The 27,604-nt window shown below is 35.5% G+C and overlaps 2 protein-coding genes across 2 annotated transcripts in view; one reads left to right on the top strand and one right to left on the bottom strand.

Annotated features, from left to right (window-relative positions):
• LOC119076462 (D(2)-like dopamine receptor) overlaps positions 1 to 27,604 on the top strand; it is a 104,023-nt gene that overhangs the window by 45,143 nt on the left and 31,276 nt on the right. The window lies entirely within an intron of this gene.
• LOC119076473 (putative gustatory receptor 28a) lies at positions 15,254 to 17,024 on the bottom strand. Its single transcript, XM_037183250.1, has 4 exons — positions 16,247 to 17,024; positions 15,816 to 16,187; positions 15,586 to 15,744; positions 15,254 to 15,529 (listed from the first exon to the last, which is right to left on the bottom strand). Exons 1-4 carry the CDS (start codon positions 16,943 to 16,945, stop codon positions 15,413 to 15,415), a joined length of 1,347 nt encoding a protein of 448 aa, XP_037039145.1. The 5' UTR covers positions 16,946 to 17,024; the 3' UTR covers positions 15,254 to 15,412.

The raw sequence follows: 27,604 nt of genomic DNA, 5'->3' as shown, positions 1-27,604 counted from the left end.
TTTCATCGTAAATATGTATGCGTGCCGTCCGATGTTACGTCAAAAAGAATATGAGTGTGTCTCATTCTTTTCCATTACACTAAATGGAAATTTAAACAATACCGTACAGCGGCAAAAAAATATTACAGAGGAACTGAGCGAGTCCTCTCTTTTAATTGATCTATAGCATTTTCTGACTACCTTACTTCAACTCATCCCGGGGTCACTCGTCGAAATGAGAGAAATCGCATCGCGTCAGAAAGACCGACCGGACTGGACATAGCGCGCAATTAATTTTTTTCATTCGCTTAACACTCATGCGTGGAGTGTTCACAGAAAGTGATTTCTGACTAGTTAATTTTAACTAATCCGTGTATCGCGAGCCGAAATGGAAGGAATTGCATACAAATTAAAACTGGGCGACTCTCAGCGATTTCTATTCATACATGAGCCTTTGACAATAGGTACTGTACTCTCTCTAGCAAACTAATTCTGTTTAAAATTCGAATTAGGCCCTAATTATTAGGGTGTTTGGGAAACTCTGCTTCTTCATAAGGTTTTAAGTGAATCGACTCACGAATCGTAAAGCAGTAGAGTTTCACAAACGTCTTTACCACCTTAAAAAATGCAGTTTGTTTGCTAGAGAGGGTTTCTTCTGTCATTTCGACATTGATTTCGACATCAGCGTAACATTGAGATGAAATCTCTTTCCGTTAATACTGTATATCAGCAATATACCGTAAATATCATCATTATTGGACCATCACTATAATGTAGGGAAATTTCACCTTCCACGTATATTTATACGTAAACCGCCCATGTTTGAAATTCGAACTTTGAATGCCTTTTGGTATTTAATGCCAAAATTGTATTTTCTTTTCTGTGTAAAATGGTATGGTGTTCCCGACTTCCCTACAGCTTTCTTTCGAAGCAACTTTTTTTTAGAAATTACCAATTTCCAGTTCATTAATTTTGTGGAATTACACATAAGTCGAGCGAATTCATAGAAGACGAACTTATATATTTAGGCAACGTTGACCGCTCGACGCAATTCTAATTGAATAGAAATTATGGTTTAATGTTTCGCGTACTACTAATACGGTATTTGTGGAGAATTTGTTTTGTGAAGAATGTTGCTTCTTAACTTGTCATGATTGCGATCCAGTAACACGTTTTGCTAGTCAGACACTGTTTATTAATTTTTTTCTTCAATTTTCGTTAATTTTCTTGAAATCGAGAAAATTCGGGAAAATCATTCAAACTTTCTGAATTTTCCAGATTTTCTTAAATTTTTCAATTTTCCTGAAAATTTCTTGATTTTCTTGAATTTTTCTCAATTTTCTTGAAAAAGAAACTTCTCGGAAGCAGGCAGCGATTCACAAAGTTTTGTGCCTTTTAGATTTTGTTCAAATTCTTCTTTGACATTTTTCACCTCTGTGGACCTTTATATTTTCTCTCGAATTTTGCCTTCTATGAATGGTTTCGTGCATTTTGTATCCCTTAGTGCAATGTTTTATGTAAATCAAAACTCTGCCAGGCCTTACACTAAGCAAAACGCAACACCCTATTTGTTGAACGACAAAGTCGTTACGCGTCATCTTCATTATGCACGAAAAAGGTTGAATGTATGCCTCCGATACGATCACTTTTCTGTATAAACTCAGGTGTGCTGCTACATGCTATACAGACTAATTGGCTGGGTGCTTTTGCTACCATTACATAGCTGATGCTGGTACGTTAATTACGTTACAAAAACGGTTCATTAATGTCAATAAAGAGATTAAACAAAAATGATTCAATCACAGCCATTCAATACCGGGTTGGTTGTGATCGAAACTTTTGACGCTGAGAGTGTGACTGTTAATCAACTATTTTCGATTGAACTGGAATGCAAAAGTAACAGTATATTGAAAAACGATTTTGTTTTGTGCAGAACTCAAACAGAAAGTTTTGAGATTTGCAACACAATCTGTTGCATTGAAGAACAAAGGACCTTTCCAGCGTTCTAATTGAAATTTGATGGGATAATTGGAAAACGTACTTAACGAGAACGAGGTATAGTTACGCTGCAAATTCGCAACTGACGAATATTTCGAATGCGGTAAAAAAAACGGTTTAGTGTAAAAGGAAAATACAACATTTTCAGATGTTTTCAAAAATTCGATATATTTTTTGAGACACTCTTTTATGTCAATGGGAGAACTCCATTAACTCTGTCAAGCACAAGGGGTTGTATCGGTTGTATGTAAGGAGGATCAATGAAACTAAACTCTATAGGTCTGGTCTAATGTCAAAATTTGTATGGAAATACAGCGATAAACTCTCTAAATGACCTCTTCTTCTAAATCTATTAATTCTTTAACTTCTCTCATTTCTCCATAACGAATATATAGAGAAATGAGAGAAGAAGAGAAATAAGAAATTTAGAGGGTCATTTAGAGAGTTTATCGCTTAGCTTAGCTTAGCGTAGCGATTTCATTTTGACAAACTCACCTTTCAATGAAAATCATTGAGAGGTGAGTTTCTTCATATGAAACCGCTATTTCCTCCGGCTAGTATGGACAGACCATACCTGGTTTGTACATTCATTGAGGAGGATATTCCGATCGCCGAACTGTGCTGAAATTTTCATACAAAATTCACACCATAAGTCCGCTGCAAATTCAAAATGAAACGTACAAAAACCAAATCAAAGGCAGCGTTGTATTTGGTCAACTCGCTTCATTTTCATTATAAGACTGCGTTGGAATTTATTTTTTAATTCATTGGTTCATCCATCGATTCATCGTAAATTACAATTTTGAAACGCACTTATGGCGTGAATTGTAGCGCAATTTTAGTTCAGTAAAAATATTGATGAGGTTATGTCTCTATGGATGAAATTTGACACTAATTCGACAATTCGTATGGCCTTGGAACACTAGTAAATTTAAGCTGCAAACCTTGTTAACTCGTAGAAGTCTTTAGAATCGATGATAAATGATTGACCAGACATTCTGTGGAATTTTCAGCATTTTTAGCCCCGTACGAAGTACGAAGGGGATTATAGGATTACGATGCCGTGTGTAATTGATGGAATTCGAAGCAGACGGTGAGGGCAAAGTGTTTGCCTATGTTCATAGATGACGAATCCGCAATAAAAATTTGGGCCGTCTGTCCGTCACGTCGATATCTTGAGTAAATCAAATCCGATTTCAAAGTTTTTTCCCTGCAAGATAGTCAAAATAGTGAGGCTAAGTTCGAAGATGGGCATATTCGGGTCGGCCCTTCGTGAGTTAGGGCCACCTAAGTGATTTAAGGTCTTTTGGTGATATTTATGGCAAAATAAACGATGGAAATGTAAATGGCACGGCAAATGATAGGTATTGTCAATACCAATCCAGGAAAAAAAAGTTTTTTAAAATCGGGTGAGTGGACCGTGAGTTAGGGCCTTAGAAGTGAAAAGCTAGTAGGGCCCTATGTGTATTTTACATAGAACTCAAGTAAATTTCATTCGTTTTTCGTAATTTTTGTGTCATTTGGAAGGTAATCAAAAGCCGAATAGAATGTTGTTGAAAAAAAAATTAAATTTGGGTCCTCGGACTAAGGCCGCTACTAGGGCCCTATGCGTATTTTACATACAACTCGAGTAAATTTCATCCGTTTTTCGTAATTTTTGTTTCATTTGAAAGATAATCGAACACCGAATAGAATTTTGTTGAAAAAAAAAAAATAGGGTCCTTGGACTAAGGCCGCTACTAGGGCCCTATGTGTATTTTACATATAACTCGAGCAAATTTCATCCGTTTTTCGTAATTTTTGTTTCATTTGAAAGATAATCGAACACCGAATAGAATGTTGTTGAAAAAAAATTAAATTGGGGTCCTCGGACTAAGGCCGCTACTAGGGCCCTATGCGTATATTACATACAACTCGAGTAAATTTCATCCGTTTTTTGTAATTTTTGTTTCATTTGAAAGATAATCGAACACCGAATATAATGTTGTTGAAAAAAAATTAAATTTGGGTCCTCGGACTAAGGCCGCTACTAGGGCCCTATGTGTATTTTACATATAACTCGAGCAAATTTCATCCGTTTTCCGTATTTTTTGTTTCATTTGGAAGGTAATCAAAGGCCGAATAGAATGTAGTTGAAAAAAAAAAAAAATTTGGATCCTCGGACTGAGGCCGATGCTAGGCCCTATGTGTATTTATACTCAATAAATTAAAATTTTAGGGCTATTTGAAATTTTTGTTTTATTTGAAAGGAACGTCGTACGGGGCTTCGTAATTGCGCTATGCGCAATTTCTAAGATGTACACATTCCATAATAATTTTACTTTAACTACATTAACCGGCGCAATAGGCTTACGGTCAAAGTAGGTTGACAGACGCACTAGGGTCACGTACGCAATAGATATACGGGTTTGTACGGGGCTCAGTCGCAGACTGTTCTGATGGCTCGTTTTTCTGATAAACGCTGATATGACACGTGACAATTTGGCATTACTGTGAACTCTTACCAGTGCCATTTGTGGATCAGATTCTTTTTTTTCGGAGTCTAAATTTGAATTTCAAATTTAATCGGCTCCAACATACGTATACCATATAATATCATCAACAATTCACTTGGGGGCGCTCATAGCTAAACAAAATTATAGAAATTGATTATTCAAACACATCCTAATCATGTACACAATGACATGCCCTAATGTTATCATAGAGACGAGATTGCTTTTGGCATTGTATAAACCATTTCGTAGCAGTATTATGTAGCAGCGCCCAGCACCATGGTGAAAAATATATGTTCATTTTCCCATTTGTATGCGCGTTAGTTAGTATGTCTCCGGTCATGTCATGTCATGACAGGATTATCTATCCACATCGTACACCTTTTAGTTTTATATTAAGTACATAACATGATGCACACACAGTGCGAGTACTACATGCACAATTTTTAATTAATCCGCTGCTTGGCATGTTCGATGGCATGTTGTACGTTGAATTGCCATCAAATTGAAAGCTTTTCATCGATTTAAGTATTCTAGAATAGGAAAATCGTTTAAGAAATAATTAAATTAATACAATTTCCGAAGGTGGAGAATGATTACAACGATTTTTCTGAGGTAAATGTTATATTGGAGTGATGAGGGTGGGGGTGGGCTCTGAAAGCTGAATAAAAAGGATGAGAGATTGGCGATTCGAAATGTTATGATTTTTCCGGCTTAACTCAATCTATTTATGGGGAATCATCAAAAGGAAGTTGTGAAAGGTGGATTTGGGAGACATGTCGGAAGTATTTCCGGTTCAGTAAGAGACCATTTTTGAATTTGTTTTTTGCTACTCAGTCGATCTTTAAAGTTGGATGTTGATTAGACGATATGAATTTTTCTGTATTTTTTTGCAGATATTGCTTACGTTAGACTAAGAGCATTATACCAATAATAATTTTACATGCTAAGGCCGAAAATGGCTCATTACACACCTAAGGAAAACAAAAAAATTAGTTTAGGTTTGAAATGCAAGTGTGATACTTGCTACATGCGTCGAAAACCGTACTTTTCATGTTTCAAGCACTACTTTCGACGCCCTCAGCATGTAATAGTATTTTGTGCCACCGAGAATTGAAGTACGACTCTTTTCAGCACTCATTTTAGTGTTGTAAAGTGACTTATTTCAGCACCCGTTTGATGGGATATTTCAACACTCAAAGCAGTGTTGTTATGGAATTTGTATGAGTTATTACAACATTCGTTTTAGAAAATGCAAAGCAATGTGATCGATCAAATTTGAAGAGTGATTGTTTACCATGAAAATTATGATTTTTTGGGCATTTGTCTATTCCAATTCTTGGTTGGCACAAAGCATGATGTGTTACACGTATTGTAATGAGATTTTTTCAGCACACGACCCAAAACTTGGGTCTAGTGCTGAAAAAATCAACATTACAATACTTGTAACACAACATACTATTACATGACTAGTGATAAGAAGATGAAAAGTAGAGTTTTCGTGTGAATTTTGTAGATCCGAGGCGAAGCCGAGACTTTTCATTTTTATCCCGACTTATATAACGGATTTTATACTCGCCAAACCATTAAAACACTGAATATCACGCGTCAAAAGTTATATATTACGCACTTGTCACAAAAAAGTCGAGGCTTGCCGAGACTGATAGTGACAAGTGTGTAAACTATTTTATTACATAAGCGAAAACGAGACAACAACATAGAACTGAAGTGTAATTTTTGAATTATTCTTCTAGTTAAGTAGTTTTGACATCCGAACACCGGGCGTATGTGATAATATATATTACGTGCTGAGGGCGTTGAAAGACGTGCTTCAAACATGAAATGTACGGTTTTCGACGCATGCAGCATATAAACTATAGCATAACTCGGGATAAAAATGAAAAGTCTTATTTTCGTGTGTTATTGACCTCGACTTCGCCTCACACGAAAACTCAACTTTTCAACTTTATATCCATTGTTATGTAAGTAACTATTAGGTTTTTCGTAGAATTTGTAAAAATTTATCGAATTTTCCAGAAATTTGTCCACAAAACTCTGCACTTTCTAAAAAAAATGAATTCTTTGAATTGGTAGAAACTTTAAAAAATTGTAGAAATTTCTAGAATTTCTAACAACAGTGGTGTGGTCTGTAAATGATTTCACACAAAATTTATTTTAGAAATGACAATATAGATTTTTAATTTTAGCATTCCATTCTTGTTGTGAGCGCGTGCCTAACCAAAATTCAGTAAATGAAAATCTAGATTTTTCATTTTTTCAACGAAATTCTAGTGGAATCAATTACAAAACCACAACAACTCCCAAATTAGTAAAAATGTCGAATATCACTTTTCCCTGTTGTGCAGATTGACATAAGCAATATTCTATTGTTATGCTAGGTGCGTTGGTTGATCGGATTGGGTTCGACTTTTTATATCTATGTCGATACCCGTGTAGCTATCAATTCGCAAAACATCGTTCCTAAGTATTCAATTGCCGACCGGAAATGGGTTTTAACTCTAATCTAATATCAAATGTGGCCAAATACAAATTTCAGTGAAGTAGATGGAGACAAAAAAAAAATCTTGGGGACATCTATACCATATAGAATAATTCAGCAAAGCATGAAAACTATATTTGGAATAATTATATATATATATATATATCGATCTTTGCTGTAGCTGGTGAAATTCAATTTGTATTCATGCAGAGACAGGTTCGTTATATTCCATTTTTAAAGTAGCTAGAAGAAAGAATCTCTATTCAAAGGCATTATCAGATCTATATAATGAATAGAGGCTTGCCTCTTCTCTGTACATATTGACGAATATCAACATAAGTTTATTTGGATAATATCACAAAGGCGACCCCTAAGGGCAATTATAATTTAATTTTGAGCAAAACATGATAGGTACCTATGTACACACGTATACTACATACTCGTATACATTTGGATAGGTTCTGACAAGAAAATAATGTTTCTTAAAATAGTAACAATCTTTACATAGAATTCCTGGCTGATGAAATTTTATATCTCTTTAATGTAATAGCATGCTAACGATATAGAGATGCGAGCATACAAGAGGTATGTAGACTCTTTGGTTCTTTTTCCCATCTGTAAATAAATATAATCTTCCGTCTACCGAGCATAGCAGTACACGGGAAAAATTATGGGTAATTCCAGCTAATTTGAGACTTTTCGAAATATTTTCACCAAATAAAAACCGATTTCGGTAGACTTTTCTTCCTTGAAAGCTGTTGACCAGACGCGTCGTTTAAGACATATTAGACATATTAGGTTGGTGGGCCAAAATCTCGGGAAGATATCGTCATAAAAGTGTATGCTTGATCTCAGCAAATCTTTGATAATTCTAGTTTTTTTTTTCAAGAAACCTGAACTGACTTCACTAAACCTTTTTTTTGCTGAAAGCTATTGCCAAGACACATAGTTTGACACCAATATGTAGGTCATTGACATAACGTCTCGGGGAGATATGACCAAAAAGTGTTTGTTTGTAAATCTCAAAAGATTTCTGTAAACTTGTTTCTCTATAGATCCGATCGATATAAGTCCACAATTGCACCAAATGACACGAAATTAAATTTTTAGAAGATTTTTGGTTCATTCTGCTTTGAAGTAATGTAAAATCACCTCGACCCAAATTGTTGCCGAAATTACATTTTTTCATATACGAACTGAAGACCTGTGTCATTCGAAAGCTATAGCATATGACTTCACGAGAAAAATAACTTTGAGTGAAGTAGGTGAAACAGCTTTCCAGTGGTGATAAGTATCATCCTCGAATTTTAACTCGTCGAGGTCATCTCGAAAAATTCGGTAACCATTTTTCTAAACGGTTTTGAGCCGAAGCAACATTTTCTGTGGGGTATCAACCACCAATTGCGAAAAAAAATATTGCTGGCTATTAATGACACCCGAAAAATATCAATTTTTTAGACATATCTCCCACAAATTTTGTGCCAGCAACCACTTACTGAGCTTAAACTGCGCGTTTTGACCATAGTTTTCAGGTAAAAATATTTCGAAAAGTCACAAACGTGTAACGCAACCGCCGACTTCTTCGATCACACAAGTCACACTTCGCAGATAATTCCAATTTTTGTTGGCATGAAAGCACAAGGTCTCCTGAGTATTAAAAAATTTATAGACTGATTTGTTACCGCAAAACGTAGCCAACAATATAGACTTGATAATGACTTGTTAAACACAGTCGAAACTATAGTCGTCCAATAAAATAATTTGGTGCAATCTAAACGGATTTTTAAATTTCTTTAAACTCAAAATCCTTTTCCCATTAGAATAGCCAACGCAGCTCACTTTATACCTCAGAAATGACGAAATTTGTAACGCAACTAACCCTGGATATACCCATATAGGTTCTGTCAATTAAACGCTGGAAATTTGCTACGTGAGACGAGACATATACCTACAGCTGCAGCCTACATGCTTGTCTCATAAGTGAGCCACTTCACGTATCACTCCACTACTCGAATGTGACATTATTATTTGTTGTAGTGGATGGAGGTAAAAAGCCTCTTAGAATTTTACCGTTAATCTTGTCTGTGTGTTTATCTTCATATCTAATTTATTCAGCAATCTCATCCACTTTCGTAAATGAGTTTGAGTTGAACGCATAGAGTTAAAATAGCTAAACGAATTCACTCAAAAAAATGCCTACTTGCAGACAGGGACAATATAGAAATGTTACATAAAGGAAAGTTTTCCCATTATCAAAGTTCGGCCGGAAAATAATAGCTGAGCTTCCTGCATTCACAACAGAAAGTTCGCTTATCTTGACATTGCCCTCAACTCCGAACCAAAGAAACGTTTTGTTTCCGTTAACACTCTATTTTATAGCTGCTTGACAATGGCGAGTCGTCTATGAAATTTTTGAAACCTGATCCTGACTCCCACACAATATTGTTAAAACCCAAACACCAGAAATAGTACCCTACTTACCAACGAATACAGTACTTCTTTGTGTGTTTGCCGACCTCGACTTTGCCTCAATCGTTAAATTTAACACGAAAAGTGCCATATTTCTATCATTTCATTCACTGGCAAATAAGAAATTTTACGTATTACGGCATGTTTCATTTTCATTTACATTGCCTAAGTAAACCTAAACTCTTCGGGTTGGGCTGTAACACCCCACTTATCAAATACACAACTTGGAACCTCGGAAGTAATACGAAAAAAAGTAAATTTTTGGCTTTGTGAAGTAAAGTTAGCTTTACCTTACATTTTTGAGTAAAATAGCTGCTTGTAAGTTATGGTTTTGGCTTGTGCGAATATTTCAGTCATCTTCAGCTCGTTGCGCAACCCTCACATTTGCCAAAACAACAAATTTCCAAAATGAACGAAATGTCGAACACAATTCAAATGTTTCCCGGAACGACGGGCTCGGGTCGCGTTTTCATGTTTTCTGGGCGCTGATTCTCGTGAATTTAAGAATTCGATAGTTGACAGTTGTCAACCTAAAAGTTACGAATCGTATGGACCACTCTTAAGCTGACACTGTCAAGTTACGATTTCTAAATTCACGACAACAATTTTCTGAATGCAAGTCGCTCTTCAGAGTTTAAGAATAGCACTCCAGCTACGGATATCTTCTAAACCATTTGACCCATTTCTACTTTTTAATTGCAATTACCATTGCTATTGAGATAGTATCTGGAGAGTTATGCAATTACCCAAATTATTTCGCACAGAGAAACGGAGATATCTCATTTTGGTGGTCTTAAGATTTTTCGTTGTATTTGTGAATGTGCTAGCAGCGCGAATGAAAGAGCGTTGTATAACTCTGTAAATCCATACATACTACATAAAGAACTGCTATGTATAAGAAATAATAACAAGAAAAATGTAAAAAAAAAAGATTCCAAGCATGCCCTTAAGATGGTAAAAAAAATTGAGTGTTCTATACATCCGTTGTACAATGTAAGTACAACGATACTCAACTGTGTGTCAGTGGCATATAATGTTATCTATGCAAAGAACGATAAGGAGAGAAATCCAAAATATGTAGAAACAACCAATCAACTCGTTTGTTTAATCTAAGAGATAGAGAAGTGAGTCCACAATTTGTTGGGAATGGGAAAGTATAATTTCTTAAACATATGCTCCATTGCTCCTGCATCGGCTCAGCAAGAACATAATTGTATTCAACCAACACTTTATACAACTTTGTTGAGGATGGGACTTTGTTTCTTCGAAAACATTAACGACTTGCTAACTTTTTCTTTCGAAATAAAGACATTTCGGGAATATGCTGTTTACTTGGTTCCATGGCCATATGTTCTAGGGGATTTCAACCAAATTGGAGGAAATACTAACCTTTCAGTGCGGTAAAGTTAGAAGTTATGAAGCAATCTATCACCTGGTGCATGGCTAAAGAAACTTAAAACCAAAATAGTTTGAAATCTATTAGGGTTTTCCTAGACCCACTTGGATTCTTCCGAATTCGGGTTACTATTAGATTTGCAGTAAATATTGATCAGTCAAAAAAAAACTCATCAAGATTGAAGGTGACGCAAGTCCAGTGACAAAACAAGTAACACTGAGGGTAACGCCCAAAAAATTGCGAGGTCAAGAGGGTAGTCAAAAAGTTGCTGTTCCTGAGTCCCCACAACAATTTTTTTGGAGGAGTGGATTTGCGTCACTACTCAATATCCTGTGCCCTGTATTTTCACTCTGATAATAGAGTGAGGTCCTCGATTTTTACACATTACAAAATGAAATAAAATCGGTTCTGCTCAACAAATTAAGAACTAAAACTGTATTTTTGTGGGATACGCGCGCGAGAAGATTTTGAAAATGTTAAAATCTACATTTCCATCTGTAACCTTAATGGGGGACTGAAGTTTTGACAAGTTATTTTTAATCGACGTAAAACATTATTCTAAACAAAAAATTGTTTTACAGTATGTCTCTAAAATGCACTGATCTTTTTATAAGTTCGTCTATCTAACCTTCAAAACGTACAGCCGCTCAGAAAATTACAAAATGGCGGCCACATATTTTTGATTTTACATTGTTTGTAGAAATTCTTTTGATCAGAATTGTCGATATCCCTGTAGTTCTTGCTGCAGAACACCTTACACATACTTATTTTCATCGAGACTGGAAACGGCTTCCGGCACATTTTGGGCGTCTGACAAAATTGGAGAACAATTTGTTCTTAGAATTACTTTCTGCATCGAATTGGTCAAAACTTCAATCTCCCATTACAATGACCTACGCAAACGTATTCGGTCGGTTCTCATTTACCTATTAAGTGTTTGATGGAATTTCTTCTAAGACATTGAATGAAAGCCTAGATTTTTATGCACGCGTGGCACGACCTGTATTGGGAATTTAATAAATTTTCCAAAACCCCAGGAAATAATCATATTTTTGTCAAAAAGAAAACTCATAAAAAATGTAAACCGAACTCACATTTGAAATTCTATCGATTTTTGAACTCCTTCAACATTAAGGAAGTCTGATTTACACCAAAGCAAACTTTTCCTTTTCCATCTAATACTTTATCTCAATTTAAGAACAAAAGACAAACAGTCCCCAACAAACTTTGAATTATAATATCATCTACTCTTTAAGGACGTATGCTTTGCGGGGATATATTGTGTACCAAGTTCTTTCTCTTCACACACAACACGCAACAAAAAAGAGGTAAATCCTCTTCGAAGTCTTCTCAAAATGAAGGTTAAAATTGGCTTTAAATAATGTGAAAGATATTTTGTCGAACAAACATTTCCTTCGTGGAACTCCGTTTCAATGGTCGCATATAAAACCGGAAAAAACGAAGAAACTTTTACAATAAAAACATTTTTGGGGCTCTGACATAAAATTTAATTAAATATAAAGTTTATAGTCGATTGTCGGTGGTGGATGGTGAGATAACGAAGGAAAGTGTCACTTGGAAAATAATTTTTCGAACACAAAAAGATTCCTCCCATATTCGGCACCAAATGAATTGTTTGTCGATGTCGAAGTTTCCGAAAGAAAGTACACTCAGAAATTTGTCGGATTTTTTTACCAAATGTAAATGGAACAACGTTCAATTGATGATTGATTATTTTATGTCTTTGGGATCATGGTGTTTGTTTGTGCACCGCGTTTCACGTGTTACATCCATTTATGCATTAAAAATAAAATTGGAAAAGAGTATAGGAGAATAATATACCTTTGAAGAACACCTGATCGAACCCATCTGTCTGTCTGTTGATTATTCGCACACATCATTTATAAAAGAGAGGAACCATGAACTTGAGCAATTTTTTGTTTGTACACATGAAGTTGATAAACCAAGGGAAGGGGGCTACCGCTACAATCCCACAGGAATTCGAATGTACTTTTGTACTTTCTGTAATTTTTGTGCACTTAACTTAGCAGGTGCAACAACAATAGTCAAATTATGATGACGGCAACTTTACAAAAATAAATTCACCTAAAAAGTCGGAATCCGTAATTTCTCTGATTATAAAAATTAAAAAAAAGGGAAGTAAAGTGAACAGAACAATAGCTTCCCCCACCACAAAAGAACGAAATTACGGAAAACCAACGTTTCCATAATTGTAAAATTTGCTCGAAACTCCTATTTAAAGTAAACACACCGCTCTTGTTACAAGTGGTACTGTAATCATAATCCGCTTATACCTTTCGAAGAAGTCAATCAAATGCAAGCCAAAGAAATTTCAGTGTTTACGAACACGAAAGAGCGTTTCAATCAATATCCCTTTTCGCACACACAAACATTCACCGTTAAAGGACCCTTAATCGATTCGATTCGAATCAAATCGGCGTAAATAAAAGAAAATATTCATTGAACCATTTATCGAAGAAGAATGTCAATAGAAATTGTAGCAGAAGAAGAGTTCTTTATGCGAACGGCAACCAGAGAGTAATACCAACAACGGGTTTATTCGCATTGAGGGATATTATAGAGTATTGATGAAAGGTATATTGGTTTCATTTTGTATTTCGAAGAATGCTATGGGTTATTGGGAACGTGCTCTGTTGATCATTTCAAACAGACAAATGATTATGGGCAAACACTTTTATCATCCAACTTCAATCAGGTGAAATTGTAGCCATTCCTACAAATCCTACTCCCATTTTGCGTATTGTGAAGGTTTTTCTTGTATGCTGTTCATTCAATGGATATTTTTATTTCGTAGGTAGGTTAGATTTACATGAATTGTTCATGCAACGTCACTTGACCTTCAAGCATTCACAGAAAAAATCATAAACCTTCTTGGTACTACCTGGTCGGTCAGGCAAAATTTGATTCCATTTTAAGAAAGTAATACTTTCAAAGGAGTATGTGATCTGACCGGTCGTAGGTGAAACAGAGGCAAAATAACTTTTCTTCAGTTGTTTTCTTTAAACATTCAAGTTTCCATGTGACATCATGTCAAGGTTTTATATGAAGGTCACTCGAAAAATTCGATGAATTGTAATTTTCAAACGATTTAGTACAATTTCAGATCAATTGAAATTTTGTACAGTGGATTATATACAACTTTGGTCTGTGTAACCAAAGTATATAAACACCACAAATTCACCTCAAAGAAGGGTCCTACATGTTTTCGTGCATTTGAATTACCTTCAGTGTTCATACACTCAGTGGCGGATTACCATATGGGAAATTCGGTACCGTGCCCATGGCGCTAGAAACATTTGGCGCTGAGCTCAGCCACATAATGGACAATTATTGTCTGAAGAGAAATTGTTTATTAGTTTCAAACTGCGGCGCTCGTAATCTGTCACAAACCTATAGACAGTTTGCGGATGCCTAATCACATAAAGCACAGTACGCACTTAGTTTTTAAAATTTTTATTTTGACGAGTGCAGGAGTCCACGGGTTAAAAGTGAAAAATTCAATTCGTATGTCATAGTATTCAGTCCAAACATTTACAAAAAGGAATTATTTTGCGAGGAAACATGAATGGTGAAGTCTAAAATGAAACATTTAGAACTATAGTTCTTCACATCATGGAAAGTGTCACAAAATGAGAAAACAGCGCCTATTCGATCACTTGAACTAGTTCAGAATGAATTGCTGAGCTGATGTTCATTTGCCTTTTACACACAAGAGCGTAAATCAGGTTAAAAAAGGAAATCTGATGCCTCGAAAAAGAAAAAGCTCGACCATTGAATTAGCGTAAAAACTACGAATTGTGATGTGCATGTGGTCTTCATAAACTAAAATTTGTAAATTTTAACTCACACCAGTCAGTGCCATGCCAATAATCAAAAAAACATTTTTTTATGGTATCAGAATTTGTGTAGTGATATCTTATTTTTGAAAATTTATTGCTCGCTGCGCTCGCAATTACATTTCTTCCACTTCTATCGAAACACTATCATTCATTTCAATAGTCTCCGGAATGCACGTCTTAAACAAGCAGCAATTTTCGTTAGTACCACCTTGTTATATGAAATTCATATAGAAAAATTGGCGCTTAAATTGCGTTTGCCAGTGGCGCTGAAAACCTTAATCCGCCTCTGCATACACTCTGTGTGTCCTCTATGCTCTTTCGAAATTACAAATGAAGTCCAGATTTGTGTGCACGACGTGGTGATTGGACAGGGAGAAATCTCAAAATTAGCATTTATGAGCGATTTATTTCTAACGACCATTACATGCGAGCGACAGAATGATATGCTTGAAACTTGGCTTAGGGCAAGCATCTGAAGCTCTGTTGCATACTCAAACTTGTCATTTTGTTTGGCATTCCGTGAACAATTCGGATTAGTACAAATAATTGAACATAAACCCATATTTGCCTTGAAGCATATCAGCACGTTTAAGTCTCTGAAAATAATATGAGCTCGCAGCCTACAATGGAGAATGAATGTCATTAAATGAGGCAAAATAGTTCCCATAGTCAATTCGAACGACTTTAATCTCAAGCATTAGGACCCTAGAAACGACATTGATTTTGATACATCCGAATGTGACCTCGGCGTATTGCTGTCGCTGGCATTGAATTCCACAAGTATGAGAAAGTACGTTGTGATTGCTTCCGCAATCTGCAAAATGAAACGGTCAACTTTCCGGTTAAATAGTCTTGTTAGAGTAGATGTACCCCTAACAGCAATGCCCTATTTATAACAAAAAGACCGAAGCCAGAAAATTCAATTTTTCGATTGATCAATTGGAGCGAAAATTCCAAAAGTTTATTTTTCGTATCCGGTGCATTGATTGAGCTCAAGACTCTATGCACATGGGCGGAACATTTTTCATTCTAAAACAGAAAAATGGGAATTAATGTACAGAACGGATCTCATTGAAAGTTACAGTAACAACTAACGAGACCTCTGTCGTAATACTGCTAGCTGAATTACAAGCGAGAATTATTGCAAGCGCAACACAGATAGATTCAATGGACGTGTAAACCAAGTCAACCTGTTTGTCTTTTTGATCGGCTTGTGAACCGGACAACACAAAGTAGTAACCATTCATTACCATTGTCATGAAACCAGTTGCAATAACGGACACGATTTTAAGCGAAAAGTACTCCGAAACGATGACGCAGGTGTCGCAAAGGTCGTTGTGTATGCTGTAAAGCTCGTCGACCAAATTATATATTTGTGAATTATGTCGTATATTCCAAGAGGTCGATCCAATTGATTCGATGTCACGGTCAGCAGTAGCCTCCGAGGCCGATTCAGACATACATTTAAGCATCTACACAATCACACTGAGTTTCAGGTTGGCAGTTTTTCAACTTAAAAAGCAGATCTTACTCGATTTACTCCTCTGAATCGTTCCCTTATTTCCCTGATGACTGTCGCGTAGTAACAGTTGATTATCGTCATTGTCACCAACGATAAGTGATGTGTCACAAGTCCTAACCACAACGCAACGGTGACATCTTTTATCAAATCTTTTTTCATTGGATCTTGCTGTAAAATGAGAGCTTTCACTTCCAGTACACCGTTTTGCCAGGTGGACATCACCAAAACAAGAACGAAATGTGTGACTATGAACGCAATGACGAAAAAGCTGTGATAGAATTCCTTCCAGTAGTCCACATCGATGCCAATCAGATGCAATCTTTTGTCAATGTTGGAAATGTACTGCATGCTTGTGGTCATTTTCTTTGCCGTGCGTAAGCTCGAACCGTACAACAGCGGTACCATTATGATGATGCTTAACATTTTTACACTCGTGCCGATCTGTGAAAGACGTGGTCTATCGAACAGATAGGACAAAGTTGTTGCTCTGCCGTTTGTACCTATGGCTATAAAGCATACAACATTGAATGTGCACATTAGTATGGACAAAGTGTATCCCATTGCTGAAACTTGCAGACGTCGGCCGTTTCTATCTTCCGTAATTTGCAGCGGTAAAAATCCTGCAACTTTCATTAAGCACAACATCAGTCGCTGCGACGTGTATATGTCCGTCGGTTTTAAGTAATTTTTTAGCTGATTAAATATCATTTTGGAGGATGGATTTGACGATTTAAACGTGAAAAAAATTTCGGAATATTTCCTGATAACTTTTATTTACTTTTGAAATATCGCGGACTGCATAAAGAATTGACATTCCGTCGATAGACTAATGAGCATACTAAATCGTTTTTACTTTGGCTGTGTTGTCTCAGGGTGAACCCAAGACTTCATTTGAGACTGTAAAGTTTTTTCTGATACTGTAAACGTTGGGGAAGTCTCGCAGATACAGTGAAAGTATAAACCAGGTATGGCCTGTTCATACGAACCGGAGGACATGGCAATTTCATATAAACAAATTCACCACTCATGAGAGGTGAGTTTGTTTATATGAAATCGCTATGTCCTCCGCTCCATACAAAGTTTGACATTCGACCATACCCTGTGTTGACGTTCATTGCGCAGATTATGATACCAATTCACCTCGCTACACAAATTTGATTTCTCTGTATGGAAAAGGTATGTTCCTGTGTATCTAATAAAATGGCGATTTACGTCACCTTCTTTAGGGACCGTACCACGCCTCTTTCATATTGTTATAAAACGATCTGTAAAGTAAACTGAGCCAAAACGGAGGTAACACGGCATGCTTTTTTGACTGCGATTGTAGCTTTAGGCTTGATCTCCACTTACGAAAAAACCATTCCGTTTTGCCCCCGTCTAGCTAAGCCACACCTATTTTTTATTGTTCAAAGAGTAAAAGGAGAGAAAACAGATTGCTTTTTTCGTAAATGGAAATCGAGACTTAGTAAATTTCAAAAATAGGCCTATCGCCCGGTAGACCACTATGACAAGTTCAGCGTGCATGAATGTTCATGCATACTTACCGTTTCATTTCATTCCTTTGCGATCTTATCGTAGTATACCGAATCTGGTTGTCCTTTGAAGGGTGAGAAGTTTACCGACTCGATAGTTCCATCATTTCTTTCTCCTTTCGTCAAGTAGTAGTATTTTACATGCTACATGCGTCGAAAACCGTACTTTTCATGTTTAAAGCACGGCACGACGTTCGACGCCCACAGCATATAAAGTCCATTATATAACTCGGGATAAAAGTGAAAAGTCTCGTTTTCGTGTGTTTATTGACCTCGGATTCGCCTCAGGTCAACAAAATTCACACGAAAACTCTACTTTTCATCTTTTTATCCCTATTCATGTAAAACACTATTATCTACCTAGGTGAAATAATAGCAGTAAAAAAGTGCTATTTTTTTGCCGTCGGTAGATAAAATAGCGTATTCACCTCTGTCCAAATGTATTTAGACACTTGGGGTTATAACATTCGCCTTCGGCTCATGCAATAACTCCCCAAGTGTCTAAATAAACATGTGGACATAGGTGAATAATCTACCATTATATGATGAGGGCGTCGATCATGAAGTACGGTTTTCGACGCATGCAGCATGTAATCACCTTACGTCACGTGTTGCCAAGACTATTTGGGAAAATGGAATCTTAAAAATAGTCCCTGCGTTTCGAGTAAATAAAATATTCAATTTGAGTGATTTGCGAATCTGACTTCGTTTCGTGGACATTTTCAGTTTTCTTAGTTAACAGACAACTATTATTGTACAATATAAGGAAGGTCATAGTATAACGATAACTTCAATAATACTTCACAACCCACGCATATCCACTTCCTTCGTCTTATCTGACAATTTTAATCACACCTGAACGTAACGGCCGTTTAACGATTTTTCTGTCTTTATTACCCCCACTAAAAAAATTGATACAGGTGCTAGAAGTCCTACCTCGCTAATTTTATTAATCCAATTTCAATTAAACTTTTATCAATTCATCCGTTTCGCCGAGGAAAAAACCCACAAAATTGATATTTAAATGCACCCATAAAATCCAATCACCCACATAAATGTTTATTTTTGTAAAAAAAAATAAAATTACTCGTGTGTGTGTTTGGGCGATATTTTTCTTTGTAAATTTGTTTTTCCATGGGAAGTTTGGATGTTGTATTTGTCACGAATTGGAATTTATAATACAATTAAAAATGGATCGAAATCGTTAAGCTTTCGGTGCTCAGTTAACTTTCAATTAAAATAATCTGCGGTCCGCCGTTATTTATGGTTTTTCTGTAAAGTATTCATATTATACTGATTATACCCCAAATTGATTCACTGGCTTTTCAGTATTATAAATAATAATTAACAAAAGTACTCGTAATACAAGCGGCATATAGGATACTCAATTGACAATAAACTGTGAGAATTGTATTCATACTGCCAAAATCGCATAAAGCTTAAACGCTCATTCAAAGGTTTAAAGAAAAGGTTTCCAAAATTTCCAAAAATTCTTACATTTTTCCATCATTTTTGTCATTTTATCTAAAAACACAACAGATTGCATTGTAAATGTCGTTTTTACTGCTTTTTTAGTTGTTTTTCATGTCTTTGAGCTTAACAGATTACTTCGGAATGAGATCTAACAGAAAACAAAATTTGGAAATTTTAGGAATTTTTGTGAAATTTTGGAAATTTTGGAAATTTTTGGAAATTAAATTCCTTAAAATAGGCCCTGACTTGAGCTGCACTGTGGAGGGCGTCACATCCCATCTTATTTCACTCTCACATTTTTCCATATATTTTGACGTATCGTGATCTTTGCTAATAGTGTTGCGAGCTTACACCCAAAGTATGCCAATAGAACCTTTCAAGTTAGTGAAAACCTCAGACAAATTATACCTAGACTGGTATTTCCTACGATAGAATATGTCCCCTTTCCCCCAATGAATGTACAAACCAGGCATGGTCTGTTCAAACAAACCGGAGGACATGGCGATTTCTTCGTACATACCAATTTTGCTTAGCCTGAGACGAAAAGCTCAGGGGCACAAATTGCAAGAACATTAGTTTGTATAAGATACTCATTTCGTACGATTGTACACCAATAGATGTCAGCTTTGATTCTTTTGATAGTTCTCACTTCCCACTTAAAGAAGACAAACACATACTACCAAACATTTCGTATTTCATGTTGAGACGTAATGTTTACGTAATTCCCTCTCTAGGTATAATTACTCTAGGTTGAAAATCGATTCGCTGAAAGCGCCAAGTAGAGACAGAATCTTAAAAATAAGTTACTGTGTACCTACTTCATTACATTCTCATGTTTAAGTTTTCATTTTTACGATATAGAAAATGTTCATAGCAAGATGCAAAGTTTACAACAGTTGAATTGTGTACGAGTGTAATAAGGGAAACCATAAATAACCGATAAACTGTCGTACAACGAACATTTTCATGCTTTTAATAATTTAGTTTCATTTTTAATTTTAATTTAAAGTCTTTTAACTATTGTCTAACGTATATACTTATTGATCAATGTTCTTCAGTTATTCTAAAAATACAGTGGACGTCAGTGAAATTAAGACATGAATTTGTGACAGCTGTTTTTCAGCTGGGTCGCTCACACATACAACCGGATCAGCACTTTTGTTTGAATGAGTAATTTTTATTTATTTAAATTTACGTATTCAAAAATACTCACCATCAACATATTCGTCAATCAAAAATGGTACACATCAAAATAAAACAAACTTAAATCTAAGCACAGCTTTGAAACAACCAACAAACGACTAAGAAGCGACGTAAAATAAAAGAATGTAATCAGTAAACAATATCAAGTCAAATCAAAAATTAAAAATTTACACAAAAATCAAGTTTAAAATGAAAAAGAGGGAAAAAAACGACTTAAAGAACGTAGACGTATACATCAATCAAATGTACTGTTTAGCAAGAAAACTGTCCTTCGACACTCCACTCCAGTGTATTTCGATTCCTTGTTAACAATATCCGAATCAAGTTCATGCCTAGACGAGAGAGAAGTGAGAAACGAATCGGAACCTTAGCCTAGATTTTGAGTTCTTAGTCAATTGCGATGCTACAAAAAGAGATGACATTTTCTACTTCCCCATCAAAAAAATGCTCCCATTTCATGCTTGCGAATGACAAAACAAACGGAACGTTGAAATGTATTTTCCGGTTCACTTTTTCATCGAATCGTTCACTTAAAATTCAAATTTTTGGCACACTTACGGCTTGAATTACGTTCTCACAGTGAATGTGGGGGAATATTGTCTCGATTCAATTCATTATTGTTGAAATTTTGTCCGCTCTGTAAGCAAATAACTATTTTACGATCTTTGGAACATAAGAAATATAGTTACAGAGAGTTGATAACAGGTGGCGCCATCTGTTATAATCTAAATAAGTGACCAATATTTTTTCATAATACCGCCAACGTGCTAGTACTTCAAAGGTTTCAACATTCTGCTGCCTCTTTACATGATCTAATATTCCAAGTTCGTCGCCACTCAAATCGGTGAAAGTTTACAGTTTCTTAACATTACGAAAACTAGAACAAGTTTCCACAAATGTAACGTTAGACTTGTATCTGTGCTCTGGGTTCAAAAGACTTATAAATTTAGTGACTCAAAGTCGTCACAGCAAGTGACAAATTTTTCATAATACTTTGATCAAAAAGAAAAGTTTGTCGCAGTTATCGTAATTAATCAAATATCTAATGCAACAACATGCATTGAAATGGTTTCACCAAGTTCTAAAGTGGAAAACGTTTTAATGTCTCCTCGGTTATACACACATTATATAATAAAATTATATACGAGTTTGCAAGGCTTTCGTTCGCTAATTGCCTTCACTTTCGTTTTTGATAAATGTTTCAAGTGTATCAAGTGTACCTTTTATTTCACGTAATTTATGCTAAAATTGCCCCTTTTAAAAAAAATATAATTTAACTATTTCTCTATGTGACTATAAGCTTTTAAGAAAGGAAAACTTTACCATAATAAAAAAGGCTCAAGTGCTGAATTAAATTAATTTTTTTTTTTTCGTTGGGTCGACAACATAAAGCCTTGACAGAGGAAAAAAAATGGAAAAGTTTTCTCTTTTCATTTTTTGGGCGATGCTTCTGTTAATGTTCTGTGTTTAAAAACTTTTTTTTTCTACTTTAAAAGTTAAGTCGTGTGTTTCGACATCGTTGTATGTTTATGGTATTTAAAGATGGTGTAAAAATAGCGAATTCTATAGAATTATACATACGACGACACATCCGATTTTCTATGGGATTTTGTTCATCGATATTATATAATATGTTCTCCAAAAGTTGATTTTCTGCGTATTACTTCCATTTTTGTATGTCCTCAATGGAACCTAATTATCTATTTGAAAAATAGAGAAAAATCTGAAGATTGATTCGACTTTTAGAAAAAGTTTTTCCTGATTTGACAGACTTAACCCTATAGAGACAGCTCTGATCATACGAAATTCTGGTCTTCATCGTCATATATTATAGCCTACGCCGTTTTCGCCACAATACCACAGTTGTTGAAGGGTCCTTATTCCTTATCCTTATGGCATTTCGAAATGTTTCAGGGCCGATTCGATATCATTATCTTGGTATTACGTTTATTCGAGCTGTAAGTGCGCTTTAGAATTTGAATTTTATGTGTGGGTGAACGAAAATGAACGGTAAAAATAAATTCCAACGCTTCCTTATGAGAATGAGACGATTGAACAACGCTGCGTTAAAAATACTTTCTCAAGTTCCGTTGTGGATTCTAGCGCACTGACGGCATGAATTGTAGCAATACTGTAGTTAAACGGCTACGGTTAGTCCTATTAACATTTTTGAAATTATAGCATTACTGGCTGAGATTGTGTGTGTTTTCATAATTTCTTTTTTGGAAAATTTGTATTTTTGTATGGACAAATCAGAAACTCAAGTAAAACACAGAAACAGAAAATGTGTGGGTTTTCAAAATTATTTGTGTGTATGAAATTTCAATCCGAACAACGTTTCCTGTGTAAATTTTGCGAAAATTCGTTTTCTTCAATGAAAAACAAACGTAAATGAAAAAACTTAATTGACAGTTCAGAAGACAAAAATGCTTATTTCTCCCCGGTCACAAAAGAGAGCCTCTATGATGATAGTTCAGGTGAGAAAATGTTCATTTTCTCAACTCTTGTTTTTCCCATGGAGCGAACAAGATTTTTTTTCTCTTTGTAACGGTCGTTTGGCTTTGAAAAATGGCGGATAAAAACGACTATTCACGCCACCATGTGTTCACCTCTGGTAGAAAATAGAAAATTCCAACTCAAGCGAAACTTTCACTCTTGTTGGAATTTACTATTTTCTCCCCTTAGTAAACAAATAACCGATGAATTGTAAATTGTCAGACTCAAAGAACATGCTAATACATTTGTGTGGACAATGTTATCATTACGATTGATTTCAGGTAATTTTCGCAAGTTACAAGCGAAATTACCTCAAATCAACCGACCTAAAGAGGTAAGTGCAAAGGGACGAAAATAAATTTCCCTCAATTTTCAGTCCCGTCGATGGAAAAGAGAATTTTCGCAAAACTTGAATTAGTTGAATTGCCCTCATTCAATTTTTATTTTGAAGTAGGTTATTTACTCGATGGTGCCATTCGCTTGTAACAGTGGAAACCTGGGCCCAACAATTATGCGTATCTTTTTCTATAAAAAACCTACAAATGCTTTACAACAAGCACCACTTCCACTTTAAATTTTTGCAAATATAAATTGCTTTCCACCACAAATAAAATGCAATTTTCCCTACTCATCGCTATTTTATTAAAAATAAATGAACGAATGCATAATTGACGAGAACCAATTTAGATTTTTTTTTTAAATTTCTGTTATTGTAGTAGTTTAAGTGGATTGTATGATTTCGAAATGTTGCCGCTTTCAATGTTGATTTCACTGAGCTTTAGTTCCGCATTGAAAACATTTTCAAATTGAATTCTCTACGTTTTGGGATGGTTGATTTGTATATTTTATTTTTAAGAAGCAATTTCACACAAAAATATGGCCATAGCGCACAGCTTTGTCGTTTCTTATCGGGTCACGGATGGAGTATGGCAATAAACCTTTATGTGACATCAATTTGGTTGGAATATTTATACGTTTATACGTTTATCAGTTGAGATACACACTAGGGCTACCATTGTTCTTTCGCTTTAAAACAAAAGGCAGTTGTCGAACCATCAAAAATCTAACCATATCAAACCAATCTCCATTCGCGAACGATGAAGACCGATAAAGACGACCGGCTCTGAGACAATTTGTGAATTTTTATTTTAGCTGACGATTTGTATTTCTATGCCTAAAAGGATGTACGAGATAAATAGACTTCCACCACCAGTTTTTGTTTCAACCTTTTCTTCACAAACTTAACTTCTCCTTCAAAAATTTTGCGCCCGTTTTCAAATGTGGTGTGATGTGCAAACTAATTGAAACCAACTTCACAATTTCACATAGTAATGAATAAGTGAGTGCGTCCAATTCTTTGAAATGAATGTAAATGAACTAAATACGGGGAATTCCCTTAGAAGCAAAGTTGGTTGTCATTAGTTTGCACACAAAACCGAACCGTCGATCGTCACGCCAGCGGTCATTTTAGTGATCTATAGATCTAATTCAAATTTTTCTTTTACTCTCAACTGACAACTTTGCCAGTATAACTGTATAACAAAAGAAACATTTGATATTTCGCGGCGCAATGTGTAGTTACCTGTTGTTTACAATTTACTTCTTTAGGGGATCAGTCATTTAAAAAATTTAAAAAAAAGTCTACAAAGCCCACAAACTCTTATCCTCGATTTCCACTTACGCCGCTTACGCTCCATTTGCTCTCCGTTTACTCTTTAAAAAGATGCGTGATTAAGCTAAACAGAGGCAAGAAGGCGTAAGTGGAAATTAAGAATTAAAGGTATGGTTTCCACTAAACCATTCAAAAGTACTCCGTGATAGAGCGAGCTGTCAAGTAAACAAAGCAAAAACTGAAAAAAATCAATTTTGTCCCTATCACTGAGTACTTTTTTGGTAAGTGGAAAACAAGCATTACTTTTTTGTGCAATGTTTCATCTTACCACCAGGAATGAATTTCATTTCCCAAAGTGCTCTGTGAGTAAATCAACGAAAATCGACAAACTGCTTTAGCGCAGATGATTTTTGTTTTGTCATTTCTGATACAAAATTACTTTTTGATGTCGTTGCATAACCATCTCAAAAGATCACAACAACCAACCAACGAACAATAAATAAATAGACTTTGTCTGTAAACAAACTCCTTTACAAAAGATTCAATCGACCATACACGGAGAACGAAAACGAAAACTCATTATCTTTTAATTTTCCATTCTGTCGTAAAGAAAATCGTAGCATTTTATCAAACAATTCTCTCCATCCATTCGATTCGTATAATACTACCACCATTACCACCACCGGCCGGCCAAAACACATAACATCCCGGAAAATAGATGAAATAACAATGCAATTAAACGTGATGATTATTGACTATTAACAATACCCAAAGAACAGAAAACTAATTATGAAGTCAAATTAATTGTTTCAAAGCTTTAAGGTGTAGAGAGATGGCAGACGCTGTTTGAATGGGTATAATAGACAAGGTGTATGTATGTACATATATATGTGTGTGTGAGTTTACGTGTGCATGTTTTCCTGTTTCAGCAGTTCTCTGTGCTGGGTTTTCCATAGAAAATGATTAATTGTGGGGGACTGTTCAAAATACACTGTTGATGGATTTTTCTCATTTATATTCGAAAGCATAGATGGTATGGGAAGGCGGTGATGATTAGATTGTTTTATAGCACATTCTTGAAAATATTGTTATAAATAACGACAAGAAGTTTTCCGTTGTTGTATTTATATGGATATACATTACTATGCGCGACGATATATACAGCCGAAATTTGATGTTGTAGGTGTATTATGGAAACATTCATGTCGCTGTTTAAATGCGTTTTTGCCGGAAAGGGATAGCGAAGCACAAATTTTCGGATTAAATCGTTCGCACACCTTTTTTGTGCTGAAGTTTCTCTCGTGTAAACACATCAGCATAAAGCTAAAATTTACATTGAATAAATTTTGCGAGAAATTACACCAATTCAAATGGTAAAGCGTTTCGAACGCGGGAATCAGTTTCATAATTACGTTAATTATTGTAATTAATTTTATGAAGCTAAGAACCGTAACTGAATAAATAGATTTTCATTATTTTTAAGTGTTTTCAGTGCTTTTGCAAAATTGCCCGTATATTATGTTTCACAGAGATACAGAGAGGTGTGTAAAAGGACGAGATATCTATAGATACGTTTTGTTGACTTTAGCTTCAATCGACATTATATTTATGTGCGACATTTTGTCGCTCATTATGTTGAGTAACAGACACTGGTCTCGTTTGTTTTATAGACGATTTTTTAGTAATTCCATTTGTTAGAGCAATGTTAATTGTTGAATTGAACGAAAATATCACGAGTGTGTGTCAGGCCGATAACACAAGAGATCGTTGATGAGATCGACAAGTATGATGCAATCGATCAGATATTCACCACAGGCTAAAAAGTGGAAAATTATCGAATTGTCGATCCCATCAACGCAAACTTGCCTTAGATTTTTAGAGCTTCGATCTTCGAAATATTTTTCACATTTTTGTCAATTGTTGCAGGGCACTTTTTGACCCGAAAAACTCAAAATTTTCGATCAGTCACACTCTCGAAATAAGTTGTATAACTCTAACAGAGTGACAGCTCGTGGTTGGTCATGTTACTATCGTCCAAAGTGTCAATGTTGAGGGCATTTTTAAAATGTAATTTAAACCGAAATTCTTAGGGAAACGGATGAGAAGAGATTTCTGCATATAAAATCCAAACTATAGACTCACTGCCACGTTACCAATAAATTGATGATTTTCGACTGTATATATCCTTGCACATACACATTGTGTATTGTACTATTACACAAACAAACAATCAAAAGCCTCACAAAGTTTTTTTCGTCAGGTTAGACAATCTATGTGTGGCACATAACACGTATTAATAGGGTGTTAACCAAGGTTCGAGCGCTACGTCCAACACTTAACGAAAGAAAATTCGCTCGTTCTGACAATCCCTCAACGCCGAACAAAATAAATATTTTTCTGTATACGTGAGAGTGTATTGGTGAGCTATGATATGAATCGGTCGGTAGGGAAAGTAAACGGTCGAGAAGGAAAGTAACGGTTGGGAAGGAAAGCACCAACACACTCTCACTATTACAGAAAAATATCTTTCAAAATACCCCAATACACACTCGATGTGTGTTTTCGCTTGGGCTTCGCCCGCGCGTGCACACACATCTTGTGTGTATTGGGGTATGTTGAAATATACTATTTGTCGCAGTATCCCCCGGAAACTCGTTTTCTTTCACGGACACTAATGTTAAAACACGTTTCCGGGGTCTTCGCGAGTAAAACATTATACATGCTAGTTGGTAAATTTCCCAACTAGCATGTAATGTACTATTTCGCTCCTTTCTGCACTTTGTGGGTTATATATAAAATAACTTCACTCTGTCGTTGTTACATAATCACTAGGACACTTGTTATCGAATCACTTGATTTGATCTCCGTATTTCCGACAAACTGAATATATAGGAAATCTTTCTCTTCATTTGTTTTATGCACTATTATCCTGCAGACGTTAATATGTGAAGAGTTAAATGCAGAAACGGAACATGTCACATTGCGGACCTGTGAGATTAATAAAATTTCATTCATTTTTAGCTCCATTTCGACTAGGTTTACAATGTTTTT

The sequence above is a fragment of the Bradysia coprophila genome, unplaced genomic scaffold, assembly GCF_014529535.1.
Source record: "Bradysia coprophila strain Holo2 unplaced genomic scaffold, BU_Bcop_v1 contig_232, whole genome shotgun sequence".
Lineage (NCBI taxonomy): Eukaryota > Metazoa > Arthropoda > Insecta > Diptera > Sciaridae > Bradysia > Bradysia coprophila.
This window is presented reverse-complemented; position numbering and strand designations above follow the sequence as displayed.